The sequence below is a fragment of the Neodiprion lecontei genome, chromosome 7 (genome assembly GCF_021901455.1).
Source record: "Neodiprion lecontei isolate iyNeoLeco1 chromosome 7, iyNeoLeco1.1, whole genome shotgun sequence".
NCBI lineage: Eukaryota > Metazoa > Arthropoda > Insecta > Hymenoptera > Diprionidae > Neodiprion > Neodiprion lecontei.
In genome coordinates, this window is record NC_060266.1 from 5034697 (window position 1) to 5055046 (window position 20350).

Here is a 20350-nt window from a genome sequence, read left to right on the forward strand (position 1 = left end):
TTACATCGCTACCATCGACCAGTTGTTTTGCATCCCATATAAACTCGGGGGTTCTATTATCTAGCAATCATAGAAGACTTTTTATTGAGATTTGTATGGGTCGCAACCTACATACTGACGCAATAAAGATATGTCCGGTCTGAGCTGATTACTTCTATCGTCGCTCCTTTGGAAGTATTCAGGTAAATTTTTATGGTTCATAAAATTGCGCTACTTTAGCTCGATGTACAAATCACACTTTCGAAAGATAGTTAAAATAACGTGCGATGTTTTTAATCATTTTATTTCATCGACGATGTAGAAGATGGACAGGTCCACCTTTCGGACATCCTACTTTGAAAATTAATGCAATCGTACATTCGCCCTTTTTTCTATGTAAATATTCTACTCAACTTTTACAGTCCCCGCTCTTTGAAAACTCAAAGTCTTCGTTACATCCCGACCATCGACCGGTTGTTTCGCACCACTTATAAACTTATATTCCAGCTACTAAAATAGCCAGCACTGCTTTCAAGGTGTCCTTCTGATCGCTATTGAGAAATTCGAAACCTAAGATCAGCAGCTTCCACCTTATTGCATCTACCCACTTTTTAAAGCTTGTGCAGTTGCTGTTATTTAAACGACGCAAACTGCCTGTCAAGGAAATTTTTGGTTTCTTCTATTTAGTGAACTATACATTGTGAAGATTTAAGTAAGTTTATTAGCCAAAAGCATAAAATACTTGATGGATTAAATGTTTGGAGGCCTGGCAAGACGTGAAGAACGTAAATATGTATAAAGCAGACACACAGGTAACCGTTAGAACACTGTGTTCTCCTCCATTTCTCCAGTCTCTTGGTATTTGTCCTCTAAGTCTGAGTCTTTGCAGGATTGTATACAGCATTGGTGAGGAGGCGGTGTATCACTTGAGACACCGTTCAAAATAAAATGACCCTACGTATCCACCTCGCATTGCTTTCACCACATTCTGTTCGAATACTCTTCGATTATTTTGTAACACCTCTGCCGCATCTTTGTTTAAAGGATCTTCAGGATTCGGTTCCTAAGTAAAGAGAAAATGAAGAAAAAATAAACAAACGAGAGGCATAAGAATAAAATTGTAAGATTTATTCATTAGTACAATCTAGTTAAAAAAAAAAAAAAGCTCCAATGGACAATAAAAATAAAATAATGATTCAAAAGGTGCAACCGAAGTTGATTCGAGTGAAACTGAATTGAAACCTTGTCGACTGAGAAGTTCAAGGAAAAATCTTCGGTAGATGATTTGTGGGAAACTTATTTACATGCATAATATATGTAACAAATGTACCATAAGATGTGCAATAATCTGACTTTACTAAATCTGTTAATAACAGTTTTTATCCGAGAGATTTTGTGTGAACAAAACATACTTTGATCGACTTCAGTTGCAAGGTTGAAACTATTTTAACTTATCCAATTTCTTTGGTTCGATACTTTTCAGCCTAAAATATTTGCCCAATATATTGTCAAGATGTAAGTTTTGGAAATACATGAAAGTAAGCACATTGAGTTCAGAGACGCAAATTCAGAGTGTTCAATACTTACCAGAAAGAGATACTGAAGCCCGTAGACAATCGAGTTTATTGTCAATACAGGTTTCCAATCTTCTCTAAGAATATTCAGGCAGACATTGCCTTCCAGGTCAATGTTGGGATGATAAACCTGCGTTTCGCACTTTACTTTAGGTGGTTCGTGTGGATAGTTTGGACCGACCTTAAAACTGAACACAAATCTTCCGCCTTTGTAGAAACCCTAAGAATAATTATAATGCGAGGTGAATACTTTGGCTCATTTGTCAATCGAGCGACGAACAGAGAACAGAAGGAGATACAGGCATGAGCGATCTGCGCTGAAGTTAGCACAGCTTAAAGAATCGCTACTAAGTTGCTGCAGTAGAAACTTGACTAACTGAAATTTTGGTACGCAACAAGTAGCGACAGGATGATGAAAACAACTGAGAATTTCTGAGTGGTAAAATACGTACTTCGTCAGGGCAGATTATTAGTTTAAAAGTCAACAGGTCATCTGGATCTGGAAATTCTGTGCCGCATGTTTTTGGCAGGTTGAGTTCGTTTATATCTGAAATAAAAATAAGGGAAAGATTATTTTAAATATTTCTTTCACAATCGTATCCCGTTATGTGATAAAAAAAATGATAAATCGCAACCTTTCGTGATCCTTAACTGCGCTGCTGAGGCCTTTTTCTGAGTTCCTGTCCTTGGTGATTCGCCATCTTTTTTCGCTTGTTTTAGTGAAAATAATTTAATCATGTTAGATTCTAAGTTCGGCTACAATATAGCGAGGCATACAAATACTTTTTAAATTCAAGCAAAATCACAGAAGATTAAAAAATTGGAACCTACTAATTTTTGACAAGGGGGATAACTCGCCTTTCGGACCGTGCTCTCCCCTGGCTATATTCACGCTTCGCGAATATTCCACCATATAGTTAAATTCACGTCTTTTTAACCACAAATACGAAAATTAATTGACCTTGATCACTTTCGCCGGCTATTTTCTGCTCACATTTATCGCAAAAAATCAACGCGATTCCGTCGCGAATGGCCAGATACCTTGTTGAAGGCTTATAATTAAAAATTTTCACCGTTTAACGGCTGAACGCTGAAAGCTGGTAGATTGGTTCAGTCGAAAATAGCGCCACTGCGACCATCTCCTCATTGGATAAAAAATTTTTTACTCCAAGATCCGTATTTGAAGTTGTTCAGTGAACGTAGACACTTTGGCGATGCGTGGCTCCATAGACTTATAAATAATACTAACAGCGTGAACTCCGCTTCTAAACATCGCCATTGAAATCTCTGTTACTTTGACGTTGAGTAAAAAAATAGTGTAATAAATTCGCGTTGCGTAGACAGTCTTGCTAGTCCACGTATGCATGGAATAGCGTGGCCATAAGCAAGGTCAAAAAGGTGTAACGAATCTAGCAGCCGAAAATAACGTACGAAAATGACGTACAGCATGTTTACTCTTCTACATATATCATATATTGGCACATATCTGTAGGATTGCATTGTTTTCGCAGAGTAGACAGTTATAATGACCAATCGCGATGGCGTTAGGTAACCGCTTCTCTCACTTTCATAGGTTAATATTTTAACATATTTCTTCGAAACAATTGATAACCGTTCATATCTAATAAATGGTCAAACTAGGGTACAGATAAGATTAAACAAATGCAATAATATATCAAATTGTGATCCGCTGTAAGAGACATTCAAATCTTAAGCTCTGTTCAAGATTCCGCGCAGTCACGTGTTTTTGAGTGAAGTCTGTCGCACCGTGGTTGGGTGAACCTTTCACTGTACGAAAAAAAGAAGAAAAAAATAATATATATATGTTCTTTGACATCGGTGCATCGGGAATTGTCGCGGCGATGAAACGAAACGATAGTAGAAAGTAACTGTAATAATGATATTGTAGAGTACCGATGTTTACAGTGTTTACGTAGAGTGTGTAATGTGTCAGTGATAATCGAAATTTGCACAACGATGATGTGGTACGTGTAATACGATATATACATGTATAATATCGCCTTTGTCAATCTATACGAATATTTATTTAACGAGAGATGTTACTATGAGTTAATTGCACTCGATTCTTAACGTTTTAAATTGTTCGAAACGAACTATTTATGATCTATTAATTCAGCCGGAGTCTGTTTAATGTGGCAACCGAATCAGGGTAAATATTTAATTTTCCATAACGCTTAGCCACGGTCGTTGATAAATCCGTTGATAACGTTTTAGTGCTCTATAAAATAAACTAGGGATTGTTGCAGCGTTTATTAATTCATGTTACTTGCCCAACTTCGCAACTCTCCTCGACGAGTTGTTGTAAGTACGTTAAATTTAGTTATAAAAATAGGTTTAAGATTTCACATAATTTCATTTGCTATCATATTCCTTTGTTGCGCTAATCTTTGACTTGATGAAAAAACTTACTATGACAATTTCTTTTACCATTTTGCTGGCATGCTCGATCACTGAAAATACATAAGGATGAAGTCATCAACGTACCGTTACTGTAAAACGACGTATGTTCAGGAAAAATGATTTTCCAAAGTAAATAAACCATTGTAAACAAAATATATTAGTATTCTGAGAAGCCAACTCCTTGAAAGTCATTCTCAAATATCTCAGTGACGATTTTTTATCCTGGTATGTCGCTACATTAAGGTTACTAACTTCAGCCTTATGAAAATATATTTTAAATCGTCTTCCGCACTTCATGCGACTGCGATTAATTGCTCCGGCATTATTTACCTTCCTTTTTTTTATCGAGCGATCCTGTTTTTATTCACCGACCACCTAGAGCCAATTTTATTTGAAAATAATGGAGTTTTTATACATATATTTAAAAAAATAAATCAATACTCAAATATTTTACAGTCAAACTTGGCTTTTATTTTAGACTTGTGAGCTCCACCAAATTCTTTCAGCTTTGAGTTGTTTTGTAGGCAGATAAAACTATACAGTTATTGATAAATACAGGAACAAAGACATTGTTATAATTATAGAAACCTTTGATCTTCGCCAACGCAAATGAAATATCAATCATTGCACACATTTTTTTTATATGAATAAATGTAAAAATTAACTTCACACATGTTCTGATATGTGCGGAAATCGAAGAAATAAAAGATGGACTGAACAAATTGTCCCAAAATTTGTTGAAATGAATATTAATTGTTTAATAACTTAGTTTACCAAGATGATAAGAGAGACCCGCAGTCTTTATTTATATACGCTTTTAACAAACTAAATACCGGAGCAATTTAATGTTTGATTTTAACTAATTTTCATAATAAAGCAAGAAATCGCTGTGAAATTTCACTTTAAAATATCGTTCCATGTTTCACCCTTCATATTTCACGATGAAATTCATTTTATATTTTGCCGTACAATAAAGATGGTAGAAACAGAATTACTTAATTAATCAATCTTAACCTCGTGAAATTAGCCACATTAACATAACAAAACATCAGAGAAAAAATCATTATTCCGCAACTTTAGAACTTTTTCAAATAAAACTATGTTTTGTTTATCATGTTGTTTAGTAAATTTCAGAAATTCCTAAAAGTGCGAAGTAACGATTTATCCTAAACATGTATCGTTGCAGTAAAGTTACTAACTTCATCCTCGTCCAACATCCGCGAACAAAGGTTCGAGTTAATTTAGTCCCCGTTACTTTCCAGTCCCGCAATTGAGAATTGAATATTCTTTGGAAAATAATAATAACCCTACTCTGTAATTATGACGTGAATAATGTAACAACTATTTGTAGAATATGAATAATGTCGCCTCTTCCTAATTCCAGGTAGTCAAAATAACATCGTAACTAACATATTGCGAGCATTTTTTATTTTATGTATCAAATCTAAGTACCATTTCACAAGTAAATCTTGATCAGGTTTAGATCTGTGCGCAAAATTCCTTATCTTTTTTTTTTTTTTTTTATGTATTCAATTGAGCACGCTTGTTTTAATCTCTCGCAGTTTAAATTTAATTGTTGGTTTGATTCGCCGCTATCTTGTGTTCACTTTGTTGTATGCACTGAGATAGATAATCCTGATAAATGTTGACAACTACATTGAATTCCGTAAGTATACTTCATCGTTATCGTTATAGCTAAGGAAGCGCCTGTTGACACGCTTCTGTATTAAATCTTCCGCTACGTTTATTATTGCGAAATGGTTTTTTTTTTTTTTTTTTTTTCACCATTAGTAAATCTGTACTGCCTTAATCATAGCATTTATAAAATACAATAATCGGAAGTCTACGGATTTTAATTTGTTTATGTTTGTTTTGTTTCAGTGTATGGCTGACTAGAGTTTGAAATTATTCTAAATCAAATATGAAGTTCGCGGAGCATCTTTCCGCGCACATTACGCCTGAATGGCGTAAACAATACATTAGTTATGAGGTAAAATTCATGAAAATTCTATAATTTTTACTATATTTATTCGTAACGTGACATATTATTGGTGTTTTTCTACAAATATTTTGTAGGAAATGAAAGCCATGTTGTATACGGCGGTAGAAGAGGCTCCGTCCGTTGAGATTGTCGAGCAGGAAACCATATCTCGCCATTTTGCCTCTTTCGACGAAGTCTTTTTCACCTTCTGCGATCGTGAATTGAAGAAAATCAACACTTTTTACTCTGGTGAGATTAAATCGACGATCAAATTTTCAGTGAAATGAAAAACTAATCGATATTTATCAAGTAATTTTCGATTGATCTGTAAAAAATTTTTAAAAAAATTAATCGACATTCAAATTTTGTGTAGAGAAGCTGGCGGAGGCAACAAGAAAATATGCAGCATTGCAAAGCGAACTAAAAATTGCATCCGAAACGCATCACGGCGGAGGAAAGAACCGCGTTCGAAATACAACAAAAGCTCATCTGCCTGCTCGCAAGCTCAGGGAGCTAAAACTAGCTTTTTCAGAATTTTATCTCTCTCTTATCCTTCTTCAAAACTACCAAAATCTAAACCATACCGGTTTTCGAAAGATACTCAAAAAACATGATAAGGTACTTTAATGTGAATCATTCTGATAAACAGACATTGAAAATCGCCAATTCTTGAATGGAAAATTATGCAACATGTTAACAAGCGTTTGATCTTCGATCAAATCTTTTCAATCATTCATTCATTCGTTAATCGATACATTTTCAATTGGATTTTACAACGCAAATCACAAATTAAAAATTACCTTTATCAACGTCGAACAGCTTTTTATTACTCAAATTTGCATATATTAGCTGTTGTCCGTCGATACCGGCTCCAAATGGCGTACCGAATTCGTGGAAACTGCACACTTTCACACGTCAAAGGACATCGACAGGCTTATTCAAGAGACAGAGGCGACGGTTACTTCTGGCCTCGAAGGTGGTGACAGACAAAGGGCTATGAAACGACTCCGCGTGCCTCCCCTTGGAGAACATCAGAGTCCTTGGACGACTTTCAAAGTTGGACTGTTCTCCGGGAGTTTCGTTGTTTTGTTCGTCGCAGTTGTGCTGTCAGGTAAGAGTTTTCCCCGAACAGTTTACTATATCATTACTCGAGTATATTTGAGCAGTTCTTTATACCTTTAAATTATAACATGCGATACCATCCGTTCGCTTCTGATACAGATTATTAATTGAATTTTAGCAATATTTCATGATGGCGGCGCACGCCTCAAGGTTGCATTTCCCTTGTATCGAGGACCCCTGCTTGTTATTCAATTCCTATTTCTGATGGGAATCAATGTCTATGGCTGGCGTTCGTCCGGTGTTAATCACGTATTGATATTTGAGCTCGATCCGAGGAATCATTTGTCAGAGCAACACCTGATGGAGTTAGCAGCTGTACTCGGCGTCGTTTGGACACTGAGTTTACTCAGTTTTTTATACAGCTCAAGCTTGAGCGTTCCGCCTTACGCAAATCCCCTCGCACTCGTCGTCATCATCGTAGCCTTTCTGTTGAATCCTTTCAAAATGTTTCGACACGAGGCACGATTTTGGTTGCTTAAAATAATGGTGAGGCTTTTATCGCACGGTATAGAAATGGTGTTTCCGAATCAGCGATTGAAATCATGTTTCTCTGCACGAATCACGCTCTAGAGTTCAACCACTTTTTGTTTATTGCAGTTTCGTTGCATCTCCGCTCCATTAATGGTCGTCAACTTTGCCGATTTCTGGCTGGGCGATCAATTGAACAGCCTGTCGACTGTGTTTTTGGATTTTCATTTTTTGATATGCTTCTACATCACAAACGGTGATTGGTTCGAAGCCGGTGATACGCAGCAGTGTTTGTCTGGGTCTTACATCGTTAGACCAATACTCAACTGTCTTCCTGCTTGGTTCCGTTTTGCACAATGCATTCGCCGATATCGAGATTCAAAGGAAGCTTTCCCGCACTTGGTCAATGCCGGCAAATATGCTACAACATTTCTCGTCGTTATAACAAACACGCTGCGAACGTTTCATGCAGGTAAAATTATACCTTCGATCTTCGTGTGTTCTTTCATAAAACGTTGTTCTTTTCACCTCATCAACGCATTCAATTTCATTTCCTTGTTCAGGCGAATATACAAATCACTGGGATAGTCCTTGGCTTTGGCTGTGGGTCGTGAGTAGCCTGATAAACTCCATTTATTCGTACACATGGGATATCAAGATGGATTGGGGACTCCTGGATAGTAATGCTGGTGAAAATCGATTCTTACGAGAGGAAATTGTATATTCTACAGTGAGTCAATTTTCATGCTAATAATCATCGGAACGAATATTTTTTAATTCTATTGTTGTTACCGTCCCAAAAAGTTTCTTTCCATGCAAGAATACTCGATACATTTGTATCTCGAAGTGTATACATACATTTTAATCTTAAATTTCGCTTCGTATGCAGGAGAAGTTCAATATGGGAATCTCTTATTTCAGGGATTCTATTATTTTGCGATCATAGAAGACTTTTTATTGAGATTTGTATGGGTCGCAACCTACATAGTGACGCAGTACGGATATGTCCAGTCCGAGCTGATGACTTCTATCGTCGCTACTTTGGAAGTATTCAGGTAACTTTTTATGGTTCATAAAATTTCGCCACTTTAACTCGATGCAAGAATCAGACTTTCGAAAGATAGTTAAAATAATGTGCGTTGTGTTTGATCATTTCGTTTTATCGACCATGTAGAAGATTTATCTGGAACTTCTTCCGTCTTGAGAACGAGCACTTGAATAATTGTGGTAAGTTTCGTGCTGTCAGAGATATTTCTGTCGCGCCTATAGAAAGTTCCGATCAGACCCAAATCATAAGAATGATGGACGAAGAGAATGGAGTAATAAATCGGGGAAAGCGCAAGGGTGGAGGTAAAAAGCAGAACACTGTTAAGGAGGACAAGCGTGCATTATTGAAAGAGGAAACAATTGATATAGATGTATCTAACGCTAGTTGAATTTATATTTAATATTTTTGTTGCACTTGAAAGCGGGATCAAGTACTTTTTATTTCATCGTATTGCAGCTTTTGCATAAAGGTTATTGAAATAGTCGTATGGTTATCCGAGATTTATCTGATGCAGTGCCACTTATTTTTAAACGCAGCAGATTTTCAATCGGAAATATTTTTCGATTAATTGTAGTTAGTTTCGTACAGCCAATTTTTCGATTTATCCCTAAATTCATTACAAGTTTATAATATACAAGTGGCTGTATTATACGTATATTATGCAAAACGGTTCTGCGTATCCAAGGCTGAGACACGGGATTGAAACACTGTGTTCTATATACACAATGATGCTGCTCAGATTCTGTGGAATTTATTTTAAACTCGCATTGTCGCTGCCACCATAAAAATTTGCTTTTCTTTTCATGAGATTCTGAAACCGACGGTAAATTCCACAGGATCCGGTGAATGCCCTCATCCTAGTGCCGATATAGTATACTGAATTAAAACGAAATGAAAATCCTAAAATAACGCAACGACACGTGCGAATATTTGTTACATTCCACTAACAGTTTTATGAAAAATCAATAATTTAAGTGTAGATTGTGATTTATATTTTTGAATACTTACATGAAGCGTTATTTCAAGGCTTAGGTGATTTTTATTTTTTAGTTACGTACTTCCTTTTCAGCCCCACGAGTTTATACGAGTAATTACAAAATGAAAATAGTTATTACGTAACGCGGCCATACACAATTAGTAATGCAAAATTACTCTGGAACTAGCGGGTAATACGTCTGGAAGGCTTTCAGAGAGTGAACAAATGATAAATTATTAAGAAATATATTCGAAAGAGTTCCCTGAATAATCCTGACAAGTTTTATCGTTTGGTCATCCCCTGGAACCTTTTTACCCGTATTACCTGCAAGTTTCAGTATCATTAATACAAATGCATGTTAAACATGCATCATTTTTTCACCCTCTATTCCAGATTGCGTCAACAAATACTAACCGATATCCAAAGATTTCATTGAATAATTTTTATTACCTCTTATTACACAAGAAACAGCAATACTTATTCCGTATAGAATAATCGAACTTCGTATGAGGTACTTTCGCAAGCTGATTACGAACAATAACTGATAATTGTTTCACAAACAGCTGTGTGAATTTTCCAAGTATTATAGATTAATTTTCCTCTTCTCTGTAAACGTAGATGCGGTTAATCATAACGGACGTATCCTATTGATACTTTCCAATTTAACTAATTGCGTTGACAAACTTATTGTGTACGATGTTATTTTACGTGAATTTATTTAACACATTCAAGTTTTGTTCGGATATCTGCGCATAATAATTCAATGTAAAATGAAAATCGTGTATCCGTTTATATCCTTATGTTCAGAATTCGGTGCGAGATAAATTTGTGTAAAATAATGAAACTGGTGCAAGTTGAATTGTGATTAATAAAGGAACATGCTTCTTTAGTAATTGATCGCGACGCGAATTTACGAACTAATTAAATTAGTCCAACGGAATTCTTGATTACTATTATATTAAGTAGCACTTTATACGTATTTACGGTGCCTAAACTTCAGTTAATTTAGAAGTTCCTTGATTCAACTTTGTTGTGATTTTTTTGTCAAAAGGTATTTTTACATCTTAAGATTTAGATGTTCAAACGATACAGGATTGTACAGGTGTTGCTAAATAAGAACCAGGCCAGATATTTTTGTAAATCATGTCTAATATATCAATATATAAACAAGAAAGGAATGATTGTGAAAGGAGCGTCACTCTGATCCGTCGTTCATATACATTTGGCGAAGTTGATTTTAACGATACCAGCATAAATTCACCTTCAAACCGCATGCTGTTGCATCAGTGAATTAACTTTGCTGAGTTTGTACAGATTTATAATCAGATATTATCTACCATAGTCACAAACTTAGTGAGTAGACAACTGTGTTACATTGTTTGTAATGTATAAGAAAAAATATTGTTGAAATTATATCTTTATACACATATTGTGATTCATTATTTCAAAATATATTATGCCGTGTAAGTTCTGACCGTATAACATGACGATTTAAATTTATATATTTATTGTTAGATTTGAATCAGTTCGAATTTCTCAATTACTTCTATTTATTCTTTGCTATTTAATTCGACTTGATTTTGTTCCACGTAAGTCTTGACCTCTTCAAAGGTGTCTGAAGTCACTTTGCCTGCATTTAATAGATGCTGCATTAAACTCGTGAGAGTGTATAAACTCTTCATTTCGATGCCCTTTGCTTTCAGATTCTCACGACCACCCTGTTGTCTGTCTAAAATAACAATAGCTTCTTCGACCGTCAATCCTTCGTTGATTAGATCTTTTGCAGTCTCCAGTATACTGCTTCCAGATGTCACAACGTCTTCGATTATCATACAATTCTCTTCTAATTTGAATTGGCCCTCGATTAACTTTTTTGTTCCATAAGGTTTACTCTCTTTTCTCCTTATGAGCATTGGTATATTTTCTTCTACAGATATCAATGTGGCAATTGGCAAGGCCGTATAAGGCACGCCGCATACCTGTGAAATAGGTTTGCCTTGCTCTACGAGTGTCCATAGCAAACTCGAAATAGATTTCTGCAAGTATAAAACCCTGCTTTACATGTGAAATTATTTTCTATACCTCAAAGATTATATGCATAGATTTTTTAGTGATAGTATTTTTTGTCGAGGGATTTTTCTGGTTGGTTTGTAGAAGTGATACGGAGCAAAATGATACGCCAGAGCAATATTTGACCGATGTAAATATTGCATGAACAATTAACATAGGAAAGTCCTTTATTCGTGAATAATATTGTCTAACGCGGACAATACAACAATGGCTTTATCGGTAAGGGTACGACTTTTACACACCCTTAAGGTATTATTTGCTATCTTAAAATTTATCACTATGGGCAGGGTTGTCTTTAGTAACCCTAGTCAATGCTTAGATTCGTCATGTTTCTCCTTGAATAAAAATTAAGCATCTCTTGAAATAAAAATTGAGCATCACCTTGAATAAAAATTGAGCATCTGTTGGAATAAAAATTGAGCATCACCTTGGAATAAAAATTGAGCATCGGCAAACAAGCAGCTTAATTAAGTTCCTTACCATCAATTGTGGACGTGAAATAACGGCTCTGAGGTCAAAGTAGACGGGTGTTTGTAGACCGGTTTTCATAATGAAGGTGCCAAACTTCACAGCTTCGGATTCGAATAGTTTTACAGCTAATTCTTCCAAAAGATTTTCCATTTTATTCGGGTAAACAATCACTCAGCCAAATCAAGTATATCTCGTACTTATTCTTGGCTCGCAATTGACTGGATACGGTCACTCACTACGCAGCGATCACGTCTATACATACGAATCTAACCTCAATTAACCATCGTCGAATGCCTGAAATATTTGTGCTCGGTTCGGTCAACAAGTCGAACAATTTGCTGACGTGTAATATCACGTAGTACGGCATAACGGTACCACATAGAGGTATAAACACGGAGGGGTGGAGTACGAGCGGTACTTTAGCCATAACTTTCCATGCCGTATTTATTCTAGGAAAAGTAAGCTATGTTTCGTCATAAGAAAGTTGAAACGATAAACACGCCGTTGATTTTGCCTGGCACAATAATTGTAAACCTGTAATTAATCATTCAACATATTTTCAGAATCGTGTAAGCCGGTTGGGAATCCAAACTTCATCGGTAATGGCGGAGCCGGTGTCATCGACCGAACCACGGCGTGCACGGCTTGTAAACTTACCACCGACCAATTCGGAGTCACGGAGTCTAGTCGGCGATTGTTTTGCAGCCGCCATCATCAGTCGACGAGTGTTAATCGCGATGTGCAGTGAGCTAGTTCCCTCTGGTGATTCTGGTGCCACGGCTGCATCGTCGGCAACAACGACTGCGGTCAGGTAAATATTTAACGATTTTTATATTGCTAATAGTGTTTTGAATCATTGTCTACCAAGTTCACGATCGCTATTGAGTAATCACATACTTGTTTAATCAATGCTACCGGTGAACCCCAATGTCGTAAGCGAACAACACGAACTATCGATTGAACGTTGATGCCGTTCGGGAATCGAATGGGCATGTTTCGAACCGATGAAAACAATTAGGCGATCCTGATTGATAAACGCGTAATATTTTCGCACGTTGCTGATCAAGGTTTTCAGAAGATTTCGACGTAGCTGTTTCAGGATTTTTTGTCCGTCATGCCGACTCTGGTGAAAATGATTATTACGATTTTTTACGAATTTTTTAGGGAAATTGGGACGTTTCGTAAAAAACAAAATTGTAAATACGCATAGTTTCTCAGAAAATTTACAATTCCTTACGAAAGTCTATGCATATTTGCAATTTTGTACAAAATAATACAAAATTTTTCAAATTTCTGTAAAAATTCGTTATAGTAGCAGAAATTTTCACCATGGTAACAACTATAATCACAGTAATTTACGTTCCCATAACACAAACGGAGACGAATGAGTCTCGCAGTTTATTGTAAGTTAAAATTTAGGAAAAGAGAAAGAAACTCCTGTTGAAAAGATTTCCAACAACGTTATCGCTAACGATATTTTCTCTTTTCTCAACCTTTGATACAGCCGTTCATCCTTAATCCCTGCACATTTTAAAGGGTTAAAGGAATCAACGAAACGGATACTTTCTCGATATATCGCACAGGCCGCCTTTTTCAGAACCACAAGCTCTTCATTTTGTTATTTGCAACATTGAGAATACCCTGTTGTTTGAAATTTGTTAGAGTTTAGGCGATGCGAGCTTAACGATTTGTTCCTACCGAATATATCTGAAACTAAAAGAGAAGAAAAAGAAAATGTGTTTCGAATTTGCACTCTTTTTTTTTTTTTCATTTTTCTTTTAAACATCCCAGCGCGTTCCACGTACCAAGAAGTTCTGATCGCACTCCTTCACGTGACAATTAGATGGATATAAATTGTTATTCACACCAGAGACGTGCATGCTGTGTACAACTGATTGTGTCAACACAGCAAGTTACCATAATATTCAGTCAAGTGTTGTGCAGAAGGAAAAAAAGAAGATGAAGAAAAAAAAAATAAATAAAATAAATAAATAAATAAAATAAAAATATCAATTGTTCAACGACGTGAAATGCGATCAAAGCGCTTATGACAATGATGTTAATTATACCAACAACAAGCACGGCCGGTCGAACTAAAGGAAAGCTCATTTAATTTCTATATATACACTCGTTTTAATCGTTTTATTTTGATCGTAAGTCTTAAGTGGAAACTATGTGCAGCCATTAAGAAAACCTCGCCGATATATTAGCATGCGTCAAATTTGTCTCAGACGACTGTTAGCGAAGCTACCGAATGGCGATGCAAACCGATATTATAATATTGTATATATATTGTATTGTATAAGTTGTACGCAACGATCGAATGACGACTCACGTCACTATTAATTGCACATCAATTCATCAGTGTCTTTACCGCGCGTGTTTTTAATATTAATGACAATCAGTCCTCAACAATTCCGCCTTCCTTCTTCTTCTATGCAAATCGTCGGGGAATCTTAAAACGCCAAACATTTCCTCGCACCTATGCCCGATGTACGTGCATGCCGGTTTGAAACCAATTTTTTCACTACCGGATGTCGGCCCAATTATATTACACGTACATGTTTTGTATCGAGTTGAATTTTTTCCTGCATACTTTGACGCGAATCTATTTTACCGCATCGAAACTTCGAGCGTGGCGTAATGATTTGAATAATTTATTACACCCAAACACGAAACAAAGCATCGTAAATATGTTATTTGTTTGTTTTTTAATTTTTTTATTATCGCCAAGTTGGTAATATTATAATTATATGCCGCGGATGTCGGGAACTAAAAATATATTGTTGCAAGTATAAATAAATACGTTTGATTTTTCGGTCTGTAATGCGTTTCCGGTCGGGGTTTTAGTAAGATTGGCGATTAATTGTGCACAGTTTTCAACATGTTTGATTGTTGTACAGTAGGTTGAATTTTACGGGATTATATTTGATACCTCAACTATTTCTCTTCAAACACAACAATCACCGAGGTGTCACTTGTTCATTTGATAGAAGAGAACATACGGCTAGGCTAGTTTTGTTTGATTAGGTAATATTATCAACAAATCTGCGAAAATGTAAAAAATTTTACCTACACTCCTACTGATCGAAGTGTACTTCATTCTATGCTTAACGCATCGGAGTCGATATTCGACTATGAAATAAACTTAATTCGACTTTAGACTGCACTGAGAAAAATTGCCACAAGTATAGGATTTATAGTACCCATAAATCCTAGTATAAGTAATCGAGTTTAATGGTGCTCAAAATATCAGTAGGTACGTAACCAAGCGTCTGAGGATCAGTTCTGATTAATCTTTGAGGGAACTTGCGTAGATTTTATAATGGGGTTCAGGATCGAAGGACGAGACGAGGGGACGAATAAGTATTGAGAACATGACAATGAATTGAAGAATTGAGAACCGAAATGGGGGAGGAGGGAGACTAGAGCCCCAAATAATTTGTACGAATCGAATAATTTGCGGGGAGGCTTAAGAAAGGAATTGACAAGTGATTTTCTCCCTTTGCATGCTGCGGGTGAATATTTAATGAAAGTCGATCAGTACACACACACACACACGTATAAATATATATATATGTTCATTTATATACGTCTATACATGTATTCGATCTCGGTGTATATCAAATTACAGGAGCAAATATTTCTTCAATCAATCTTCAGAATACGATACAGCGGTATATTTATATTTATATATGTATTAGGGTGAGCCAAAAAAACTAATCTACCGAATCAATGGTCTTAGAAGGACCTGTTTAATGATAAAAAAAATTCTGCCGTTTGGAAAAATACTTAACTCAATTTTATGACGTGTCGCTGGTCATTTGAAATTTCCCATTTGAATAACAAGTAAAAAAAAAATTTTTTTCATCAAAAATGCTATAACTTTTGAACCGTTCGAGATAAAAAAAATTTTCAGGCACATTCTTATAGGGCGTTAAATTTTCTAAAAAAAAAGACTGCCGAGTTGATTTTCTAGACTCAAAAATTCGCATACTTACCGCCCGTGAAAGTCGAAGAATGGCAGAAATATGCAGTTTTAGGGCTCTATTATTGGGAATATACATACTAAATGAAAACGCTTGGACTAAAATGAAGTAAGCTGTGTGAAAGATGTTGTTTATAAACTAGATTCGTAGAGGTTAGTGCTTTTGGCTCACCCTAATATATATTGTACATATATGTTTATTCAAGATTGTAAATTGAAAACGCATTCTCGGTGTTGTTTTTCTTTTCTTTCTTTTTTTTTGTTTTTTTTTGTAATTCATCGAGTCCGTTTGATGAAATCGAAAGTTTGTTACCGGTATTGAAAGCACGGAATTGGAGGTTGGCCAATATTTTTGTAGCTATCGTTTCTCCGTTACCAACTGTTGTCTTTCGAATCAATTCTTGTTCGATATGTTGCATGACGTCAAAAGACGTCTTACTCCCGCCTGCGCGAAATTAAAGGTTCGCTGCTTTTTGCAATTTTTCGTTAACACTCATCCTGCACAGTTTGTATTTTTAACTGATGGCTTTTTTTTTCCCCCTCCCTTCCTTCTCTTTCTCTTTTTTCACGTTTCTCTCATGCTTCTGCCTTTTTTTCTTCGCTCTCTTACTCCTATTTCTGTCAGATAATCCGCGATGAATGTATACATATATGTAACCGTACTTACCAACATCACTGTAACCGCAATCTTTAAATATTTATCCTACATGCGTTGTTTTATACAGGTTACGCGATCTTAATGAAAAATTACGTCAACGTGTTGTAAACAATATTTATTCTTGTAATATGCATTAATGTAAAAGCCGCGTTACGTGTTGCAAAGTGAAGGAAAATTTTGAAACTGACGTTGTAAAATCGGGTGTAATAAATGATACGTTAAAATTTTCTAATATTGCGTGAAAAACGAAAAAAAAAAAAAAAAAAAAAATTCGCACCGTCGTATACACGAAATAATTAAATTTTGTATAGTTTGAAACGTAGATTTCATAAGTAATTACACGAGTATAAATTTGTACAAACAGAATAAACTTCTGATTGGTTAATCAGATACGCTTAGCCAATGAGAAGATTGGATTTAATGATTCTTACGTTTGGCTGCGTAGCGATAAAGTTTGTTTTTAAATACGTGGCACGTATTCACGATTTTTTCTAAACTATTCTAGGTGTCCGTCAAAGCCATATAACGTGAGTTTAAGTTATTCAACGCGTGGGGGATTAAAATTGAGATTGTAAAACCGACAAAGTAAACGCGAGTTGTGTAACAATATATTATAACAACGCTTAAATGTTCTACGGATAGCACACGAAATTTCACACATCATATCGCGTTAAGGAATGTTTACAACCATTCCGAAATCACAGTTTGTTACTACAACTCACGTGCGTAATACACTCTCTTATCCTCTCTGATTTTTAACGACTTATGTTCATTCTCTTTGCGTTTGCCGAAAGATTTCCGCGAGCTTTGAAAAATAAAGAGAAAATCCATGCAAAGCTTTTCGCGCAGGTGCCATTTGACTAAAATAATGGTGCTGCAACCACGTGGGTTGAATTTTATTGAGCGGACGGTTTTTGACACGGATTGAAAGTCACGTAGGCGAGAAATATGAAAAATAAAAAATTTCATCCGCTCAATTTTTATGTACACAGAGAAATTTTATTAGCAATATATGTACTGTGTTAAAATGCAGGTTTTCAATATTGTTGAAATTTCCTCTTTTCATAAAGAGGAAAAAAAAAAAATAAAAATATATATCCGATTCGTTATGTGATGAATAAATTATGGACAGAATGTAAAACAGAAGAATTGTAAATTTCGATGTATAAATAAAATCTTTGGAAAAATTTATTGCAGTTCGACGGTATTTTTCAGTTCAAAGCTTACGCGTAACGACAGCGGTGTGAAAAATAGAAAAATTATAAGCTTGGGTCAATTTAACGAGAAAAAAGAAACCTTGAAAAAATTAAAATGGCTGGATAAATTGTTAATTATTGTTTGAAATTTAAAGGAGAGAATTAGCTGACTCTTGAAGATTTTCTTATTTTAGTAATTATTTCTCGAGTGCACGTGTAATAAAGTTGGAAATAAGCTGACCAAATAAAGGAAAAAGCTGTTTTTTATAATACCGTGAAAATAAAATATTAATAATTCCAAGTTTCAATTGTGTTGCCGGAGAGTAATTAGCGAAACGCTCGACGTACACAGCAATGCACAAACATGGTAGGTATAAAGACACAACATTTCGGTATACCTGTACCATCGCTGTTTCATTCTCGCTCAAAAAGACTGCGCAAACAGTGGAATTCATGTCGAGGAAAAAAAATGATAACGTACAAGTGACAATACGAGACAAGAAAGAAATATCTGCTGGAGGCTAACCGGTCAGATCTAAGACGATTTTTCGAATATCCGGAGGTATTCAAAATAGCGAAAATAAAGCGGTTGTAATAAATGTGTGTATTAGGGTGTTTCGAAAAAAGACGGAATTTTTTTTTTTTTTTCTTATGGTGTCCAAAAATTGATAGTATATCTAAAAACAAAAATTTTGGCGCCAATACGAGCTCTTAATATCAATAGGAATGTTTGCCTCTATCCATTTCTTTATCTTCCATTTAAATGACACGGGAAATTTTTTTTTTCATTTTTGAATTTTTATAACATCGGAACGGTTCATCGTAACAACAATCTGAAAAAAGAGATTTTTAGGAAATTTCACGCTCTACGAAAAACGTCTGAAGATCAAAGTTCCTCGGATCAACCGTTTCAAAGATATCAGCGATCAAAAATAACACTAATCAATAATTTCAAATATTTTTCAACAAAAGTACAAAAAATTATCATATGCCATATTTATATTATTTTTTATGTAAAATTACTCTATTTCTGTTGACCTGAGACTGTAAACTTTTTTTTTTTTGCTAATCAATTCAATACTTAACTCACCAAAAGCACAAATACATAAATACAAAGGTTAAAAATATCTCATAAATGATTTTTGTGCTTTTTGTGAGTCAAGTATTGAATTAATTAGTAAAAAAAAAAAAAAAGTTTACAGTCTCAGGTCAACAGAAATAGAGTAATTTTACACAAAAAATAATATAAATATGGCATATGATATTTTTTTGTACTTTTATTGGAAAATATTTGAAATTATTGATTAGTGTTATTTTTGATCGCTGATATCTTTGAAACGGTTGATCCGAGGAACTTTGATCTTCAGACGTTTTTTGTAGAGCGTGAAATTTACTAAAAATCTCTTTTTTCAGATTGCTGTTACGATGAACCGTTCCAATGTTATAAAAATTCAAATTAATTATACTATTTTGATAGTGTGATTGATAAACAGTTGCTCTCGGATTTTAGCGCGTGCGTATTAAATTTTAGCAGACGACAGATCGTGCAGTCGTTAGGAATTCACGCTGTAGGGAATAAGATAGAGAAGAGAATTAAGATAAATTACACGCAACGTTGTCTTCTGAAAACGATCAAGTCGCTAAACTGCAGTTTCGTAGGTAAAACAGGAGTTTATCATCGTTGATTTTTTCGTATCGTTCGCCTGTTCGTCAGAGCAAAAATCCTCTTCCCTGAATTTCATGCCGCTTAATTGTCACGTTATCGATGTCAGTGTACACAACGACTAAACTTTTACCAAATAGCGGTAAACCGGAGCTTAATCACACCGCGCGTATGAAATTAAACAAAATGTCGACAAATTGTCGCGACAGTTGTACCCCGATTATACGCAATATACATAATGTATCTCTCGCTACTCGAGAGACTTGTTCGTTCTAGTATTCTCACGGAGCAAGGTGCGACGTGGTTATATCTGTAAAGACTTGAACTCTGTGCAATCACGAGCCAACACTTTGGCAGATCTCGTTCCGTTGGTACAAGTATACACATGCACGATGATTAATTCCACGCGATTAACAACGCGTGTGGTTAATTTTAGTTGGAAAAAGAAAAAAAAGATGGGTTACGTGTAAAGTGTTTCCACGCTAAATTCAAAGTTTCATCGTCAGACGAACAACGCACACTTCGCGTATCAAATTGCCCCGCAATAGAAACGAATTGAACGTGTACAACTGTTCGAAATTTCTACACACTCCCCGAAAGTTTATCGAACGATTAATTATCTCGTTGTTTTTTTTAAAAATCAACACTTTTTTTCTCTTTGATGGGTAAAAAAAAAAAGAAAAAAGTAGATCAGTCGGCGTTCGTCGGATCCGCGATTTTTACTAAATCGTGAAG

The 20350-nt window shown here is 35.4% G+C and overlaps 4 protein-coding genes and 1 long non-coding RNA gene across 5 annotated transcripts in view; 2 read left to right on the forward strand and 3 right to left on the reverse strand.

Annotated features, from left to right (window-relative positions):
* Positions 1-680: 680 nt before the first annotated feature.
* LOC107220851 (NEDD8-conjugating enzyme Ubc12) lies at positions 681-2431 on the reverse strand. The gene is made up of 4 exons (XM_015659615.2): positions 2189-2431; positions 2006-2100; positions 1567-1773; positions 681-1042 (listed from the first exon to the last, which is right to left on the reverse strand). The coding sequence occupies exons 1-4, from the start codon at positions 2289-2291 to the stop codon at positions 902-904; spliced, it is 546 nt and encodes a 181-aa protein (XP_015515101.1). The 5' UTR covers positions 2292-2431; the 3' UTR covers positions 681-901.
* Positions 2432-5855: 3424 nt separating this feature from the next.
* Positions 5856-11004, forward strand: LOC107220850 (xenotropic and polytropic retrovirus receptor 1 homolog). The gene is made up of 9 exons (XM_015659614.2): positions 5856-5964; positions 6051-6204; positions 6329-6573; positions 6805-7066; positions 7196-7563; positions 7675-8017; positions 8109-8275; positions 8467-8600; positions 8720-11004. The coding sequence occupies exons 1-9, from the start codon at positions 5896-5898 to the stop codon at positions 8979-8981; spliced, it is 2004 nt and encodes a 667-aa protein (XP_015515100.1). The 5' UTR covers positions 5856-5895; the 3' UTR covers positions 8982-11004.
* On the reverse strand, positions 5986-6859 carry LOC124295604. The gene is made up of 2 exons (XR_006905499.1): positions 6756-6859; positions 5986-6280 (listed from the first exon to the last, which is right to left on the reverse strand). It is a non-coding gene; the product is annotated as an uncharacterized LOC124295604 (long non-coding RNA).
* On the reverse strand, positions 10699-12619 carry LOC107220841 (uridine 5'-monophosphate synthase). The gene is made up of 2 exons (XM_015659604.2): positions 12120-12619; positions 10699-11605 (listed from the first exon to the last, which is right to left on the reverse strand). Exons 1-2 carry the CDS (start codon positions 12258-12260, stop codon positions 11120-11122), a joined length of 627 nt encoding a protein of 208 aa, XP_015515090.1. The 5' UTR covers positions 12261-12619; the 3' UTR covers positions 10699-11119.
* A 168-nt stretch (positions 12620-12787) lies between these two features.
* The window catches only part of LOC107220836 (5-hydroxytryptamine receptor 1), a 97336-nt gene continuing 89773 nt past the window's right edge, over positions 12788-20350 (forward strand). The window contains exon 1 of the mRNA XM_046745027.1: positions 12788-12921. The gene's annotated coding sequence lies outside the window, so the exon portion shown is untranslated. The remainder of the gene's footprint in view (positions 12922-20350) is intronic.

Coding starts and splice junctions, on each gene's coding strand:
- LOC107220851 (XM_015659615.2), bottom strand. CDS start 2,291: ATGATTAAATTATTTTCACTAAAACAAGCGAAAAAAGATGGCGAATCA. Junction 2,101..2,188: donor GCAGTTAAGGATCACGAAAG/GTTGCGATTTAT, acceptor TTTTTATTTCAG/ATATAAACGAACTCAACCTG. Junction 1,043..1,566: donor GGCTTCAGTATCTCTTTCTG/GTAAGTATTGAA, acceptor CTCTTTACTTAG/GAACCGAATCCTGAAGATCC.
- LOC107220850 (XM_015659614.2), top strand. CDS start 5,896: ATGAAGTTCGCGGAGCATCTTTCCGCGCACATTACGCCTGAATGGCGT. Junction 7,564..7,674: donor TTTGGTTGCTTAAAATAATG/GTGAGGCTTTTA, acceptor TGTTTATTGCAG/TTTCGTTGCATCTCCGCTCC. Junction 8,018..8,108: donor GCTGCGAACGTTTCATGCAG/GTAAAATTATAC, acceptor TTCCTTGTTCAG/GCGAATATACAAATCACTGG.
- LOC107220841 (XM_015659604.2), bottom strand. CDS start 12,260: ATGGAAAATCTTTTGGAAGAATTAGCTGTAAAACTATTCGAATCCGAA. Junction 11,606..12,119: donor TTTCACGTCCACAATTGATG/GTAAGGAACTTA, acceptor TTATACTTGCAG/AAATCTATTTCGAGTTTGCT.